At 38.0% G+C, this 18,786-nt stretch overlaps 1 protein-coding gene across 1 annotated transcript in view; it reads right to left on the bottom strand.

The window, feature by feature from the left end:
- The window catches only part of sema4gb (sema domain, immunoglobulin domain (Ig), transmembrane domain (TM) and short cytoplasmic domain, (semaphorin) 4Gb), a 70,709-nt gene that overhangs the window by 3,478 nt on the left and 48,445 nt on the right, over nucleotides 1-18,786 (bottom strand). Inside the window, exons 8-14 of the mRNA XM_023291131.3 lie at nucleotides 17,796-17,950; nucleotides 11,632-11,807; nucleotides 9,800-9,938; nucleotides 7,513-7,735; nucleotides 6,084-6,199; nucleotides 5,601-5,755; nucleotides 66-127 (exon numbers count right to left, since the gene is read on the bottom strand). Of these exons, the coding sequence (XP_023146899.2) occupies nucleotides 66-127; nucleotides 5,601-5,755; nucleotides 6,084-6,199; nucleotides 7,513-7,735; nucleotides 9,800-9,938; nucleotides 11,632-11,807; nucleotides 17,796-17,950 (1,026 nt within the window). The remainder of the gene's footprint in view (nucleotides 1-65; nucleotides 128-5,600; nucleotides 5,756-6,083; nucleotides 6,200-7,512; nucleotides 7,736-9,799; nucleotides 9,939-11,631; nucleotides 11,808-17,795; nucleotides 17,951-18,786) is intronic.

Genomic DNA, 18,786 nt, shown 5'->3' with positions numbered 1-18,786 from the left:
AAAATGACCAGATGCCCTCCTGCATAAAGGATTTACTGTAAGTGCATGTGTGTCGTAACGCTCACCGTTTCCCGAATTCTCCTTACAGCCTCTGACTCCTCTCAAGATATCCTGGGTGAGGTTTGACCTGAAATCATACAATTTAGATAAAATTTGCATTTAACCTTTTTTTTTTCTTTTTCTTTTATTTATTAACCTTTACTAAAGCCTCTTAGTGACATTAAGAAGTTCTTTCTGCAAGACCAACACACTAACGAACAATTTACAGCCAATATAAGACAAATAACACCAAATATGTCACAAAATTAAGACAATATAAGACAAATCAAGCAAAATATGCTCTTAAATTAAGATAATATGCCATTAAGTTAAGTAAATATAAAACAAACAATGCATTGTTTGTCACTATATTAAGACAATATGCCACAAATAAACCAGTGATGCAATGAAATTGACAAAATATTAAACAAATAATGCAAAATACGGCACACAATTGAGACAATATAAGACAAATGTTAAGAGGACATGAGACAAATAACACAAAATGTCAGAAAATGAAGACAATATAGCATTAATAACACAAGATATGCCACAAAATGGAGACAATATAAGTAAAACAACACAAAATGTGCCAGAAAATTAAGAAAACCTAAAACGAATAGCACAAAATATGCCACGAAAATAGGGTAATATAAGACAGACGACACATGACAACAGAAACTGGGACATTGTATGACAAATATTAGAAAATATACCACAAAAGTAAGACAATATAAGACAAATAATACAAAATATGCTAAAAAATTAGGATGATATGAGACAAATGTCACAAATTAAGATGGTATAAGAGAAAATATCACGAAATATGTCAGAAATTTAAGACAATATAACAGAAATAATGTCACAAAAGTGAGATTATATAAGACAAATAACACATAAAGACACAAAACTAGGACAATATGGCACAAATAATGTAAAATATGCCACAAAATTAAGACAATATAAGACAGACAACACATAATTACATAAACTTAAGACAATGCAACATAAATAACGCAAAATATTCCACAATGTTGAGACAATATAAAAGAATGAAATGCAAAATGTGCCACAAAAGTAAGACAATAGACAATAAATAATGCAAAATATGACACAAATTTAGGGTAATATAAGACTAACGACACAAAATTAAGATGATATACGACAAATAATGCAAAATATGTGACAAAAGCGAGATTATATAAGACAAATAGCACATAATGACACAAAACCAAGACAATATGGGCACATATTATGCAAAATAAGACAAAATGAGCCAAATGAAACAAAATTAAGAAAATGTAAGACAAATAACACATAATATGCAAAACAAGTAAGACAACAAAACACATAATGCAAGAGATGCTGCCAAATTAAGACAACACAAATAACTCAACATATGCCAAAACTTTAAGACAATATAAGACAAATAATGTCTTATATAAATATATATAAATAATGTAAAATATGTCACAAAATTAAGACAATATGACATAGACAACACATAATTACATAAAATTAAGACAATATAACATAAATATCGCAAAATATGCCACAAAGTTGACACAATATAAAAGAATGAAATGCAAAATGTGCCACAAAAGTACGACAATAGGAGACAAATAATGCAAAATATGAAAATTTTAGGTTAATATAAGACAAATGCCACAAAATTAAGACAACATAACACAAATAACGCAAAATATACCAAAACTTAAAGACAGTATAAGACAAATAACACAAAATATGACACAAAATTAGGACAATATAAGACAAAAGCCAGAAAAGTAAGAGAGATATACTAGAAAAATGGTCAATATGACATAAAAGTAAGGCTACATAAGACACATAGCACAAAATATGCCACAAAATTTAAATTAGACCGAATATATGACTATAAAATCTTTTTTTTCATTTTAAAACCATAACTGCATATAAAAACAAGATCAATCTAAATGAATAACTTGAAGACAGATCAAGACTAAAATGATCTGCTGCCAGAAGTGAGAACACAAAGTTTCAGCAGAGTAACCACATTTGCAGTGTCCCTGCAGGTTGAGGCAGCAGCATATTTTCCCCCACTTCACTCTGGAATAGTAATAAGGAAAAGTCCTGCCACCCCCGTATCTGTCATTCAACGCCACACAGCAGACTGTTTGCCCTCATTTACAGAAGGATTAGTATAACAGGATGATTTGTTTGGAGAATTAGCTCTATATTGTGCACTATTAACCAGATAAGTGCAGGATTTTACATTTACATTCCATTCATTTCGCTGCTTTCTCTGAATGCGACGCAGCCTCCAAAACAAATCCACAGGAGAGGCTGATGTGTCTGCTGCGGTAATGGAGATTAAGATGTCTGCTGCTCACTCATGCAGAGTGAATGAAGAGAGGCACAAACACTCCCCGGTGCAGGATTCAGCCACAGGATGAATGTCTGCATGCATGTGTGTGATCGTTTTGGACCGTTTGCAACACGTTTCCACTCATGTATGGGACTTTTCACTACAAAACCAGACTGATTTCACTACAAAATGAGTCTTTCCACTGGATTTAATTGGGGAAAACTCATGTAATATCTCAGTAAATGGTGGCAAAGTGTAACTAAGTACAGTTGTTTTGACAAATGTGAACTTTGCTTGAGTGTTTCCATCCAATGCCAGTCCATACGACGCCACACTGATATAAGAGTACAGCAACAAATCAGGATTTTACATAGAGAACATATTCATGAAACTGTAACGCAAAACTACACAATAGAATATTATAATTAGCTCCACATCAACCATTACACCAGTACTTTTATCTAATGAGACGAAAAGCCTGCGTTAGTTGATTTTCTGGCCACTTGGGGCAGCGGTTAGCACATGAAACACGTGTCTTTTAGCTCTAGTTTTGGTCTCCACCAGCTCCTGAGGGTAAATTAAGGCTCGAGAGCTGTTCAATTTGTCATTTTTTTCACCAGCTAGCAGTGGTGGAACATAATTAACTACATATTTACAAGTTCTATGCTAAAATGAAAATTTGAGGTACATATTTCTGTTCTATGCAACTTCATACTTTCACTCCGCTGCATCTCAGGGGCAAATATTATGGGATTAAGTGTTCTTTAATGGCCTGACCAAACTCTCCTATCTCTTTAGCTTGATAAACTGTTTAAAACCCTCTTGGATTAGCTGGAAAATGCCACAAAAAGGCACAACATGCACATCAATGTAGTAGTAATATTAAACATCATATATTTTAGTAAAACACTAACAGAGAACATTTATCTGCAGAATGAGTACTTTTAGTGAATATTACTGATTATATTTACATAGCTTTATGTACATAAGGTTTTAAAGGCAGGAGTGTGCCTTGTAATATTTAAATACTGCAGAATTAGTGTTCTTTACTTCAGTAAAGGTTTCAGATGCATCCTCCACTGCCACCAACTAGTCACAAACTCAGTCTCTGCTGTTCACACTGTGCTTTTAGAGTTTAGTTTTTTTTTATGGAAAACAGCCGAAAGAAAGCTGTAGATTCTCTGCATGTTCAAATGAACCCTGTGGCATTGTCATTTTGCCGTAACAATTTTGATACTGTAAAAGAAATACCTTATTAAAGCCACTTCAAACACGCTGTGCCAATAATAAGTTACATAAGCAAAACTTTAAATGCAAAGAAATGACCAGTTACAGGGTATTTTTATGCAAAATATGTCACAAAATTAATACAATATAAGACAAATAGCAGAAAATATTACACTAAATCAACCCTCCTGTTGTCCTCATTTACGGGCACCAAAAAATATTGTTTCCTAGACTGAAAAAAATCCAAAAATTCAGCAAAAAAATTCCCCAAATTTCTGAAAATTTGCAAAATCTTCAGGAAGAAAATTCCAATAATTCCTTAAAAGTTTCCCTTCAAAGTTTTATTAAAAAAAAAAAAAAAAAAAAATTCCCCAAATCTGGCAAGAAAGTTCTTGTAAATAGTTTCAAAAAATGAGTAAAAATCTTCAAAAAAATCCTAAAAATATCTAAAATGATGCCATATATATCAGTATTTTCTTTAAGAACATTCACATAAAAATCAACCAAAATCCAGTGAAATTCCCTGGATATTGGTTGATTTTTATGTGCATGTTCTTAAGAAACATTTTTAACATTTCCTTTTTTCCCCCAAAAAATGTTCAAAGATTTTCCAAAAATGTTGAAAATGTGGACATCAGAAGTTTCACTGTGAAAATATGTATTTTTTCCCACATTTTCGCACTTTAAAACGGGTCAATTTTGGCCCGCAGGACGACACGAGGGTTTAGGACAAATAACAGATAATATGCCACAAAATTAAGGAAACATAAGTAAAATGCCATGAAATTCAGATGCATAAGGCTGAGGCTATAGATTTAGGGGATGATGGGAAATGAAGGATCAGAGTATATCAACCACAATATATAAGAAAGTTAAGATAAAGATAAGGCAATATTTAATTTATTTACAGCTCTGTATTTTCCTAATAATTTGGAAGTGTCCTAGAAAGACCCAAATGATTATAAATTAAAAAGAAGAAGAAAGAAATCTACATTCATTATCATGTTGTATTTCTGTAATGGTCTCCAAGTTCTATTAACATTATTAAATAAAGAAATAAAACTATCACGATTGCAGCATCTGTCTCCATTTCCCCTTTAATCATGGCAAAATTACACTAATGGTGATTTTTTTCTTAGTGAAATTATCTGAGAGTCTGTAATATTAGTATTATTAGTAATATTGAAACAGAAATGATTTGTTCTTCCTTCAACTTCTTTGCTTTTCAGTTTTACATGCAGAGCTAGACTCAGCATTAAAGCTGAAATCACATCCAGATGTTATTGTGTGTGTGTTTAATCATTGAAATTCAAACCTTCTCTTTGCAGAGGAAGCTCCTGCTGAGCTGAGGAGAGCTGATGACAAAAATCCAGGTCGACTACATTGTCTGAAACCTGCTTTCATCGAAATTCTGTTTGGAAGTTGTATAAATAATTAACTGTGCTCTGGCGTTGCTGGTGGGCACAGAAGGAGGAAATAAACATCAAGCAAAAAGGTCATGTGATGCAAAAATGTACACTGTGTAGAGATTATGTTATGTTAATGTTTTTAATTATCATATCATCAGTTACCCTAAAGCATTCGCTGTGTTATTTAAAAGTTATATTAAAAAATGTCGAAGGCGTGACGCTTGTTTACTCTTGGGAACATTTGAGTCTGATATGTAAAGGATGATATATAATGTCTCTGTTTATGTGCTCAGTTTTTCTGTTTATCAAAGTTTGGAAATAGAGGAAAAACAGATTTAGGGAGTAAATGAAGGACGCCATTGATCTGAGTGAGCAGGTGGAATTGTTGAGTAGGTTTAGGGAAGTATTCACTCAGGATCTGTGCCAGAGAAATACAAATTTATCTGTCTCCACAAGAATCTGTTGTGTTCTGTGCCAAACCTTCATGTTCTGTCCGTATTTCTATAAAATATCGTCAGTCCATCTGTCTGTGCGTTTGCATCTACATTCTTGCGTTTGCTCGGCGTGTTTTTCCTCACCTCTGTGCACGGGAGGATACTTCCACACACACTTTGCCATCCCAGCCGCAGAACGGGTCTCTGGCGAACACACAGCCGTAACAGGAAGTGTACCTCCGACAGGTTGACATTGGCACCTGCACGACTCCAGAGTACGAGCCAACGTAGATGCTCCTCTGTAAAACAAAAGACAAACACGTAGCTATTGGAATGCACTGCAATGTTTGTTCATTACACATCAATTAATCAGGGATTTGGAAGTCTTTTCATCAGCTGTTTGCACTCGATTATACATGTAGAATAAGTTGGTTGTCACACTCACACATTGACTTGTACTGACTGACTGATGAATGAAAACTCTCTATTGACTGCTAGTATAAATTCTATTTCCCTGATTAGTCAGAACTTGCTCTATCAAAGGCTGCATGTTTCACATTTGCATCACTTAACATAAATAGACCATTTAAATCTTTCTGTTCTGACTCTACATCCATTAATACACACCAGAGTTGAGGAGATGACCATGCTCTCTATTGGCTGCGGGTCATCAAACATCTGCAGCTCCTCTATAATGTGCATTTCTCCATCGATGTCCACAGCTCTGTGCAGCCATCCGTCATCTGTGAGAGATGATACAAGCCTGTCACGCTGCGCTACGATGGCCAACATGATAAACTTTAATTGTGAGCAGGCAGAAGTGAGCATCTTGCTCGAAGCACTGCTGTACCAAAGTAGATAATCACAGATCCACATGCACGGCTGTCGCCTCTGTTGAACAGTGATGGAGCACTATGGCAAAGACGTAGTACACAACAGAAGAATATCACTAAAATGTCAAATTGAAAAAGAAACTACCTAACAGTAACTGAATTACTTCTCAGCTGTCACAGTAGCGTGTTTCCTCTTATGAACAATCAAAAACATAAAGTTTAGAAACACTACATGTGAAAAAAAACAAAAAGTAGAAACTAAATGCAACAAAAGTGAGTCCACCTGTGATTACTGACACAAAAGTTAGATAATCTGTGATCACTCATACAAAACTAAACACGCCTGTGATTTTCAACCAGCCTACCTGCATTAACATAGATAATTAACATAGAAGTTTCTCAGTGTTGAAGCTATGGGCTGTGCCTATCTGTATGTCTGCATCATGGCTCCACATGGAAAAGATTTGCTTGTGAGACTTCATAAAGATTGGAAAGGAAGCAGGACGATCGGTGACCAACTAACAGCCAGTGGAAACACAACTGCAGTAGTAATCAAGGTGTACAGAACAAGTGATAGTACCAGTACCACTAATCAGTGCCTCCGTGCTCGTCCTTCTGAAATGACGCCACAGACAAGCTGGTATTTGCACAATCTATCTTTGAAAAACAGTCACAGGACAAGTGCTTCAGACTTGGCACTGGGGTTATCAGAGTAAATCAGAGTTTCTGTGACAGCTCAGTCAGTGTGAAGGACAGTTCATAATGACAACCTCTATGGACAACGTCCAAGAAAATTATCCTTGCCGGCTCTTCAACATGAAACTGCACAATTGAACTTCGCAAAAGGACATGAAAGAACCCTGATGAATGTTGGGAGCTTGCTCTTTGGTCAGATAACACCAAGATAAATTTGTTTGGCTCAGATAGGGTTTGACATGTTTGCTATGGACCTCGTCAGGATGACCACAGTGAAAATAAAGTCCTGACAATGAAGCACGGAGGTGGGAATGTGAAGATACTGACTCTTGTTGCACTGATTTCTTACTGTGAAGCCTGTATTTTTAATATAGTAAAGCTAAACTTTTAAGTACACATTTAAGTGATATTGCACAGTGTACTCTCTCCTGTTGTAAAATTGTACATCAGGCTTCAGATACACAGAAAATACTTGTTATTTGGGTCGATTAATTCATTTTTGGTGGGATCTGTTGACTGAAACTCACCAGTTCCCAAAAACAGAACGGTGTAAATGTTTCCATCTAGTGCTGGCTCCTTGTGCACCGCTATCTTGACGTAGTTGACGCTCCTCTTGAACATTAGCGGACGCACACCCATTGGGTGCACCTGGTTAGCCATCAGTGGGTGTCTTCTGGCGAAGGTGAGGACATTGTCTGGAAGGTCTCGAGATGAGTTGATGCCCTGAGACCTGTGCAGATCTGTCATACACTGAAGAGAAATGATCGCCGTGTTTGATTTAATGTAGGATAGTGAAATAACTAGACTAAGAGTGCCTATAAAAAGTATTCACCCCCTTTGGAAGTTTTCCCTTTTTATTGAGTTTCAGAGTACCTTTTCAACCACAAGACACCTAAGACTTCTCTAAAGGAGTTGTAAATGTTGTTATTTAAGGTTTGAGTTCACATAATGAATAACTTCATATGGTTATGATTTAATGTAATAAATGGTATTTCATAGGTTGTAATTTGATGAGTTAAATAAGTTAAAAAGAGTAAAAAGGGTTAATGTTTCATGTAGGAACTAAAGTTGCATGTTTGGTTCTGCCACGGATTGAGTGAGGGACAGCATGATCGGAGGACAGGTTCGCTTCCCGAGCCGATTTGGATGTATGTGAGTGACTTCATGGACTTCAAAGGACTTTAGGGACACTCTTTCATGACTGGCAGTGCAACAAGGTATTGTTTATTTGTGTATTTGTTTTGTTTATGTCTGAAAAATGATCGTTATTGTGAACTCTATTCTTAGAATACTTCTACTGTTCATGCACAATTGCAGTTTTCATGGCGTTAGCCTGACGTTAGCCTGGTGTTAGCCTGGCGTTAGCCAGACGTGATCTTGGCATGAACCTGGCTTGTAAAGATGAAATCCCTCCAAGGATTGTCATGAATAAACGCCCGTTCCAAAAGAACTACCAGCGTCTGTGGTCATGGAGAGAGTTACAGGAGTTACAAGCTTTAGCAGCTGAGATGAAAGAAACTTTACATGAATCAACTGTTATTTGTTCTTCACCACTCAACGCTTTATTAAATCTCATCTAGAGTTCACTAAAAGACATGTGGGAGACTCTAAAGTCAACCGGAAGACAGATGCTTACACTGCTTTTCTTAGATCTTAGTTGTTGCTCGGCTTTAATTTTGCTTCCTTTGTTCTTTTTTGCCCTTTAATATCTTATTTTCTAAGTCTTTATTTAATGTCTACTGTTGCACGAAGAGAGAGTAATGAAATTTCGATTCTTGGTATGTCATGTACACATTGAATTGACAATAAAGCTGACTTTGACTTTGATGTTTGGTCACTATGAGACTAAATTTGGGCCTTTTGGACTTCAGACTAGCTATGTCTAGTGATACCACACACCAACACAGATCATCACCAACACACTCCCCATTGTGAAGCATGGTGGTGGCAGCATCATAAAGACAATGACCCAAAGCATACAGCCAAAGTCACACAGAAATGGTACAAAGACAACTGAGTGAATGTTCTGGAGTGGCTGATTCAGAGCCCAGACCTCAGGACAACTGAAAAATCGTAGCTGTTCATTCGTGATCCTCATGTAATCTGACAGAGCTCAAGCAGTTGTGCAACGAAAAATGGGGTGAAAGTGCAGCGTCGATTAAGGCATGGCTAATTGAGACCTATTCACACAGTACTGTAATTGAGATCAAAGGAGCATCTACTAAAGGTGGTGAATACTAATGCAATCACAATCATTATTTTCTATGCAATATTTTTAATTATTGGACATTACTTTGTAGAAGTCTGTTTTTACTTTCACATAAAATAACTTTTTTTGCCCATGATTCAATGTTAAAAAGCAATAAAAGGGGAAAACCAAGGATGGGTGAATACATTTAACCCTCGTGTCGTCCTACGGGTCAAAATTGACCCGTTTTAAAGTTTGAATGTGGAGAAAAAAAATATTTTCACAGTGAAACTTTTGATGTCCACATTTTCAACATTTTTGGGAATTCTTTCAACATTTTTTGGTGGAAAAAAAGAAATGTTAAAAATGTTTCTTAAGAACATTCACATAAAACAACCAAAATCCAGCGAATTTCACAGGATTTTGGTTGATTTTTATGTGAATGTTCTTAAAGAAAATATTAGAAGTTTTACTGATATATAGGTAATCACTTTAGATATTTTTAGGATGGTTTTGCAAATTTTCAGAAATTTGAGGATTTTTTTTGCTGAATTTTTGGATTTTTTTCAGACAAGGAAACAATATTTTAAAGGACTGTTAAAGGAACTGTAACAGATGAAACTTACAGATCCAGGTCTTGGCTCTGGAACTTTTCCTGTATACTCCCTCCACTTTGAGTCCTGCACCTCCATGTAGGGCCCTTCGAAAACCTTCTGTACATCTGAGAAGGCGTACTGGCAGATAGCAGATGCTTTGATATTCTTCCTGAAAGACAATCCCCCGCCCCAAAGACACAGCCAGAGGACACACTCAGGATTAATGATTCAAAGTTGAATAAACACTGAGCGGCTATTATCTGGGGAGCAACCGCCAACTGGATCGAATTTCAGAGACGTCACTGATCATCAGTGACTGCTGACAGGCGATAAGGTGACAAGACTACCGAGGGCCGACCTCTGTTCTCTGAAAACTGAGGACGTCACGGTGGTAACACTTTGTTTTTTATGCTTGGATCATATGAATGTGTCTTGAATGGGCACGTGGGAGCGGCATCGCTCACAGGTTTGTAATTTTCCCTCTTTATCTCAAGCAGCTACTCCCATCATCAACTCCAAAAGGAAGTATTTGTTTTCGACAGTGGACTCACGGCACTAAAATGCCCACTCCCTGTGAGTCATGAATAAAACAGCCCCAGTTGTGGTTTTGGTATTGCACCTGTGAAAGACAGACTGTGTGTGACAGCATGCCTTGGCAGCCCCAAACCAGGTGACCCTTCATCTGGAGCCCTAAAGGTGAGATTAGTAATGGGGGTAAAAGTCTGCGTCACATTCTTAAGCCTATTGTGTACCCACCTCAGTCTTCAAAAGCATTCAAGTGAGAAAAATGAGAACCAAGTGAAACCAGAAACTGTCTTGAAAACTGGCGATCATTATAGCTGTGGGGCTTACTCATTCCTGCACGCTTGAGTCTAACTCAAACCGATGACTGCTGCTCACACAGGTGTACATGTTTTTCTCAAAGAAAACTCATATTAAGAGAGAAAAAAGGAAAAGAAAGCTGCTGCAGTGGAAGATAGGACCACAGACTGATCAAATATCCACAAAAGGAAGTGTGGCGGTAAAAAAAAAAGGGACAAAGCGAGAGAGAAATAGATGGTATTAATGTCCCGCTGCAGTGCTATCCTCTCTATCAGAATCTAAACACCCCTGGGACAGTTTTATGCAGCATGACTCTGCATATCAGCATAAACACTCAGTCTCATCACCGCCAGAGTTTCCACTAGCAGCCGTCGTCCTTCGACATCGTCACATCGGTTCTGACTGCTTCTCTTTTGATAACAACCCACCAAGCGCCTGAAATAACGTTTTCTTTTCATTATCGACTCATCTGTTGATTACTTTTACAATGAATTGTCTAATCTATGAAGTGTGGAGAAGCAGTTTGGCATTTTTGCTCAATTCAATCACTTCAGTGACTAATGTTGTTGTTGAGGAATCTGTTAATGAAATCAGCCACGAAACTCAATTTGTTTATTCTTCTTCTGAATGAAACTGAGCCACGTTCATCCCAGAATAATCACAGATGCTCGTGATGTTAATGAGTTGTTTGCTTGCTGACAGCTCCATCCAACAGCCAACATCACTACTGGGCCTCGTTAATGTTCTGGTGTCTATTTTGAAGCTAATTGCTGCAGGCAGGCTAAGTGATGTGCCTGCTCAATGGGAAATTGTTGGGTCTTTCTCTTTGTCTCTATTTACTTATAGCAGGAGGATGAATATTATTGTTGGTATTGGTATTATTATTAGGTTTAATAGTAGTAGTCCTAGGAGTAGTACTAATAGGAGGAAGATGAATATTATATATATTGCTATATGCTGTATTGTCAGTATTGGTGTTAACATTATTCACTCTGAGCTGCTCCCTGTTAACAAGGCCAATAATCATCATCATCTCTCACCATTCCAGTCCAAAGACGCCATAAAAAATGCTGCTCTGGGCGTCTTTTCCTTGCAGGACGAACACATCACGCAGGATATTGAGGTGCAGCTCGTATTCTGGGACCGAACAAACCATCCTGGCCTTGAGGAAGGAGGTCCACTTCCTCTGCAAGGTCCTCTGGCCTCCCCAGTCGTTCTGCAGACAGAAGAGACAGCTGATGGATGGACGGATAGATGGACGATTAGATAAAGTTGCTCATCTGAGCTGAAGTTACGCAACCCCAAACACTCTTACGGGCATGTAGACGTCAGCATTGACAAGTCTGTCGTCGTACTACTAGTGACACTGTGATAGAGATGATGCACATAAATGTATCCACAAGAGAGGCATCGAATCATAATGTACACATGATGATAAAGATGACAAGAGGAGTCATGAAAATGCTCATGTTGAAGCTCATAGCGGGCCTACTTTAGCACATTTGCTCTAATTGCATTTCAGTAGCAGTGGGAGGGAAGGCAGCGAGAAATCTCTCCCTAAAAGAGTAATTTAGCACACCTCATTTAGACGAGAAAGGGGAAAAAAAGAGCCTGTGACTCGTTTTCTCTTTGTCTGCCTGATTCACTGTGCCTCATCCTTCTTTGTTTATGTCTTTGGGGGACATCTGTCGTTCATCAAAGCCCTCTGCCTGGCTTCGACCTCCCACACAAAAAGGTAGAGTATCTCAAATCAACATCAGACGTGCATATCTGAAACATTAGCGACACTTCCCATCAATAATACTAAGTCAATTTTCTGGCCGGAGAAGAAAGACAAAGAGAGAGGGAAAGGACTGCAGACAAATGCATCCGCTGCTTTGAGTTCATTCTTTTTCGCTGGAGAAAACCTCCAGAGAGTTCAGCGAAAGAGAGAGATGTTAGTAAAGTAGAGTTAAGATGGATGCCACTGGGAAAACAACTAAATACATTTCTCACTGAGAGGATAGCACACTGCAAAAAACACTACGTCTTATCAGGTCTATTTGTCTTATTTTTAGTCACAATGTCTCATCCCACTTGATTAAAGATAAATTCACTTAACAAGAGACATTTCAGCAGATGGAGGGACTTGTTTTAAGACAATGCATCTTATATATCTTGTTAAGTCAAACAATCTTGAAATTATCTTGTTTTGAGTTGAATTTTACAAGAAAACTCAAAATAAGTTTAACCCTCGTGTCATCATGCGTGTCAAAATTGAGCTGTTTTAAAATTTGAAAATGTGGAAAAAAATAAGTTTTCACAGTGAAACTTCTGATGTCCACATTTTCAACATTGTTGGGAAATCTTTCAACATTTTTTGGTGGAAAAAAGAAATGTTAAAAATGTTTCTTAAGAACATTCACAAAAAAAAATCAACCAAAATCCACTGGATTTTGGTTGATTTTTTTGTGAATGTTCTTAAAGAAAATATTAGAAGTTTTATTGATATATATGTAATCACTTTAGATATTTTTAGGATTTTTTCGAAGATTTTTACTAATTTTTGAAAACATTTGGGGGATTTTATTATTTTATTATTTTAAAAAACAAACTTTTAAGGTAAACTTTTCAGGAATTATTCAAATTTTCTTCCTGAAGATTCTGCAAATTTTCAGAAATTTGTGGAATTTTTTGGCTGATTTTTGGGTTTTTTTTCAGTCAGGGAAACAATATTTTTTGGTGCCCATAAATGAAGACAACAGGAGGGTTAATACATCTCAAATTAGGAGGTTACATGAAAGCAAAAATCTATTTTTGCATGAAAAACTACAATTTTTTTTAGCATATCTGGCTTATTTTAAGACACCTAAGCTTGACAATTCTGGTAAAATATAGCTTAAAATAATTTTTCACAGCTAATTTTAAAATGTCAATATTCTAAATATCATATTTTATTTCAAGAAATCTGACCAAGACATTTTTCACTTGTTCTATTGGCAGATTTTTTTTACTTATTTCAAGGTAAAAGTTCCTTGAAATGAGTTTTTTTTTCTTGTTTTGAGAGGAGCATTTTTTCCACTGCAGATTGTTATAGTGGAGTGAGCATTGGGAGATTACAATTTATGTCCGTCAGAGCGATTCCTGGGTCAGTGAGCAGTCATGGGTTAAATTCAAGAGTGAAGAATTGAAGCGTAGTGCCATAAATACACGCCTGTGGGGACATCAACCCTACATGCAGTTACAAAGATACTGTACAATCTGTAGCTTTTCCCCATCTAGCTGGAGATCTATAGAGCACCAAACTGGCTCAGAGGTACAGATTTTTGCTTCTCTGCTGCAAAAAAAAGATCTTGTTTTCATGTCATCGTGTCCCCTCTGATAAATTAGGTCACGATTGGCGAGGAAGTACACGCAGTCTGGCCGGGAAGCGAGAAACAGAAGAGGACGGCTGGTTAGGCAGCTCAAAAATGGCAAGTCTTCAGTGGTTTCGGGCCAGAGGCGACTGCCAGGGCCTTCGCTATCTGAGGATCTGCCTCCAACCAGCATGGTGTCGGGCTGAGCTGGGGACTGGCCTGACATCTGCATGTGCTGCTGCTGCTGCTGCTGTGGCCTAGTTCAGGCTGAGTTATTACACTCTGACAGCTCACTGATGAAGAGAGGAGTCCAGACCTTATTTCCAGAAATGACTTCTTTTGGACGCAGAGAGAAGGCATAACGTCGGCACATATGGATTATCTCACTTCCTACAGTGGCATAATCAGTTTTTGTGACAGAAAAATGCGCATTAATGTACTGAAATGTGCAACATAATCTTTATTTTTAGCCTTTTAGCATTTCTTGTTTTTGCTTCTTGGCCTCATTTGTTTCTAGCTGCTGTAAATTTTCCCAGTGAGGAATCAATAAAGTTTATCTCACCTCTTATCTTAATCTAATGAAAAGGCAAATATAAAGATGTGTAGTTGCAGATTTATTTCCTTAACCCAAAGGGAGAAACAGGACAATCTGTACTCTGTGTTTAAAGCCCTTTTTTCTGAAAAGGAATAAACACCTTTTGTTAACTGAACTCTTGCAGTGAAAACAGTGTGCAGCACTTAGTGATTCAACAATTATGTGCTCCTTTAGATGAAGGAAAAGGTATGAAACTAGTGTTTGCTGTGTACCCACTATTATTACAAACCAGGGAACAACTGTTGATGCTGCCAGTTTTGATGTGATATTGGCATTGTGAAGTGGTTTATGAAGCTTAAAATAAGAGATATTGTGTATTCAAACGGTAGCACGAAATAATCAAATGCCATCCAAAACACAGAGGCAGAATTTTTATTTGGCCAGTGAGTGCAAAAGCCCCTCTCTGGTAATGGATTTAACCTCTAAAAACTAATCTCTGTGTATCAGACTTATATATTTATAAGTTTCCTAAAGGAAAAAAATCCCTCTGGCCTTAAAAATTGCTGAGATGTAACTCTACACTGTTGTTTCCCCTACAAAGTCTAGATCTAAATAACCCTTATATCTCAATCCAACCACTCCTCCTCTATCAGTGCAACTCCAGCACACCAGCTCACCTCTGAGACTGCGCTACCAAAACTGTTACACGCTACACAATGGCAATATTGGAGTAATTCAGCCATACATGTTCAAACTGGAAACCCATTCTGAAGAAGAATAACCATATGGAAAGCTCCACCCTGCAAAAGTTGACAACAAACCTAAGACGGTTTCTTAGGTTTAAAAACCCAGAAGTGTTGCAGGGTTACCAGGAGCAAGACCCAAGAAATAATTAACTTTAATTTAAAAAAATTACTGGAAGGGTATTTGGTGAAACAAACAAAAGGCAGCTGGTGATTCAAGGATATTAAGTGCATAAGAAAAAGAAAACAAATCCAATTTAATCTAAAGACATGGCAAGCTGCTGGGAAAAGCAGGTGGCAAACAGGAAGCGGAACCGAGAGACAAAAGAGGATTCAACAAAACTAAAAGCACAAAATCCAGAATCAGATGGAGAACAGAAGGATAACCAGACAGGTAACGAGAAGACAGACGTGAAGTACACAAACACACAAAGAAACTCATAATGGCAATCAAAAAAGGAGGGAAAAGTGACAAAGGGAGGAAGTAAAGAAGAAAGAGAAGGAAAGGGGATGTCAAAATAAAACTAACCAAAACCATTGGTTAGTCATTGGTAAATGGCATTTTCAAGGTAGATAATCATGTGATTGACTGCTTATTTCCATCGTGACGCATCTTTCATCATATAGAAACAGCATATGGACATGTTACCAGGGCAAAAAAATAGATTTTTTTTTCAGGTTGTGTGTGATATTGTGATATATGGAGGTTTCCAGCATGACATGAGTCTAAATTGAACATAAAGGCTGCAGCAGCACAAAGTGAAGCAGTTCAATCAGTTAAATAAACCATGAAACACTAAGAATGAGTAAGTTTTAAGTGCCTGCTCCCATGACAGATAAGCTGATGCAAATTCCCCTCACACTGCACTCAGGGCTACAGAAGTAGAAATTAGAAATGCTTTCTGCGACCAAAAAAAAGTAACCAAGCCACCACTAGATGTTTTGGATTTTTATTCATGCCAACCTCATGGATGAATAAATGAATATCCAGCAGCATGCAAGGAAAGTGGAATTAAATGAGAGTCCCAACTTGACGTCCTGTCATTCAACGCTTGTGCGCAGAATTTTTCAGCTAATAAATGATGAAATTCTACTGGACTTACTGGGAGAAGCATTAATTACAGCAGGGATGGCAAAATACATTTTAAAGTCCATCCCTGACGCAGCGTCTGAAAGAAGAGAGCTTTTCTGTCTTGATATTACTGTTCACCCTCCTTGATTGACTCCTGATATCCAGCGGCGACACTGCTCTCTCTCGCCTCAGGTGCTGAATATCGTGCAAGCTTTGAGGCTTTCTCCCATAATGTCCTGCCATGCCTGAATAAGAGCATAATGAAGCTTCTTGCAAATCTACACCTGCGCCTGAATGTCAAAAAGCCATCTTTAAATGGATGGCTGGAGTCAGAAATGTCTCCAAAGGGACTGCAAAGTAATAAGAGGAGAGTTTTGGTGTCATTATTACATTGTTGCCTCCACATAGAGTGCTTTGTACGGTTCAGCTCATTCTGTTTAGATCTTAAAACCTGATTTCAAATTGTATCCATCACTAAGAAATAGAAGCAGATCATCCATAAAACATGTGAGTGAGTCACTGTGCAAGAAAGAGACTAGTGAGGGAGGCCACCAAGACACCTATGACTCCTCTGAAGAAAGTTACTGTGCCTGAATATCAAAAAAGCTGTTTTTAAATGAATGGATGGATGGATGAATGAATGAATGGATGGATGCATAGATGGATGCATGGATGGATGGATGGAGCCAGAAATGTCTCCAAAGGGGCTGCAAAGTAATAAGAAGAGAGTTTTGGTGTTATTATATTAAGAGTACATTGTTACCTCCAACTTTTGTACGGTTCAGATTCTAAAACCTGATTCCAAAGTGGCTGCTCAATAGGTTTTATGTTCATTTCCATTCTCTCTCGTACATTCACAGAAATCCTTTTCAACGGGCTCGCTCAAGGTGGAATACAACTGCATCACTGTACCAGCTGAGTCTTTCAGTCACTTTATTGGCTCCTAGAACTAACAACTTCAACACAACAGCTCACTGTGGAGGTAATCTTGCCACTTTGCATGGCTAAAAGAAAAGAGAGGAAGGAAGAAAGAGAGATGTACAGACGTCTAGCCATGGTTGCTGGGCATGCTGTCTAGACCGCGGATGCTGATCGCAAGTGAAATGAGGTGAGAGGAAGAAAGAGGAGGAGGAAGAGGAGGAGGGCGGCATGGCAATAAAATGAAGGAGAGGGTTTGCCATTGGAGGTGGAGGCTTGTGGACTGGTAGTCTGCCTGGCAACAGTGGCACCAGAAAGAATTCAGTGTAGAAACTGTGATCTAAGATGCCCAACAGCACTGAAATTTCCGTAAGAGGAGAAGGCAAGAACAAAAAAGTCCACCATAAATCCATTTCTATTTCATTCTGACGCAACATATTAAATAATCCCACTATTGTTGCACTTTGAATGACTGTGACTTTCCTCGATTTCGACCCTTTATTTCCAAGACCTTGCAGAGCCATTGTTTTTACAGAATCAGCTTTCCAAAGCATTGATGTGATTATGGCTACTAGTGATTCTGTTGGTTGCTCTCTCTGACCTTGCAGACTCGGGCAACCCTGGACACCTTGGTCTGGCTCGGGTAGGCGATCTGCTCCTGGCTCCTCTCGGTGAAGAAGAAGTAAATCTTGTCATCGTCACCGATAGAGCTGTTGATGCTCTCCTTCAGCAGCACTGAGCCCACGAAATCTGCCTCTGTGCGCGCACACACGCACGCGCGCGCGCACACACACACACACACACACACACACACACACACACACACACACACACACACACACACACACACACACACACACACACACACACACACACACACACACACACACACACACACACACACACACACACACACAGATGTCCAAACAGACCTATTAGCAGCCTAGGAAGTGTCGCCTTGGAAACTAAAGACGGAGCTTTTAAGTATGATGGAATCAGCACAGCCAACAGGCCTGTTAGAGCTGCAGTGCGGTGCAATTTCTTGGATTTTTAATCTCAAAGTGAATGAGATTTTTGGAGTAACAACAAAACATCTAACAAGATTTTTTTTAATGGTTTAGTCTATTCAGTAGTTGACTGTAAGTGGAAATATACTGTATTAAACCTGCAGCTACAGTGCATATAAACAATATTCACCCAGTATTGAACCATGGTCAATCTAAATAGATTTTTTTGACAAGAATTTACCAAAACAAAAGACTCTTTCATGTCAAAGTGAAAGCAGATTTCTACAAAGTGATGTTAATGCAATAAAATATGTAAAACAGAACAGAAAATTCAGCACAGTTGCAGCCAATTGTTGCTAGAAGTCACACCGTTAGTGAAATGAAGCTGTATCTGGAAGGTCCACTCTCTAGTGAATCCTGGACATAACTACACCATGAAGACTAAAGAACACTACAAACTGTGTGAAAATGTTATTGAAAAGCATGAGTCAGTGGACGGACACAAGAACATTTCCAGGTCACTGAATATCCCGTGGAAGTACAGTTAAATCCATCATCAAGAAACAGAAGCAGGCCGTCCTTAAA

This window comes from Amphiprion ocellaris, chromosome 18 (assembly GCF_022539595.1).
Source record: "Amphiprion ocellaris isolate individual 3 ecotype Okinawa chromosome 18, ASM2253959v1, whole genome shotgun sequence".
Taxonomy (NCBI): domain Eukaryota; kingdom Metazoa; phylum Chordata; class Actinopteri; family Pomacentridae; genus Amphiprion; species Amphiprion ocellaris.
Note: the sequence above shows the minus strand (reverse complement) of the source record. Positions and strands in the feature narration are given on the sequence as shown.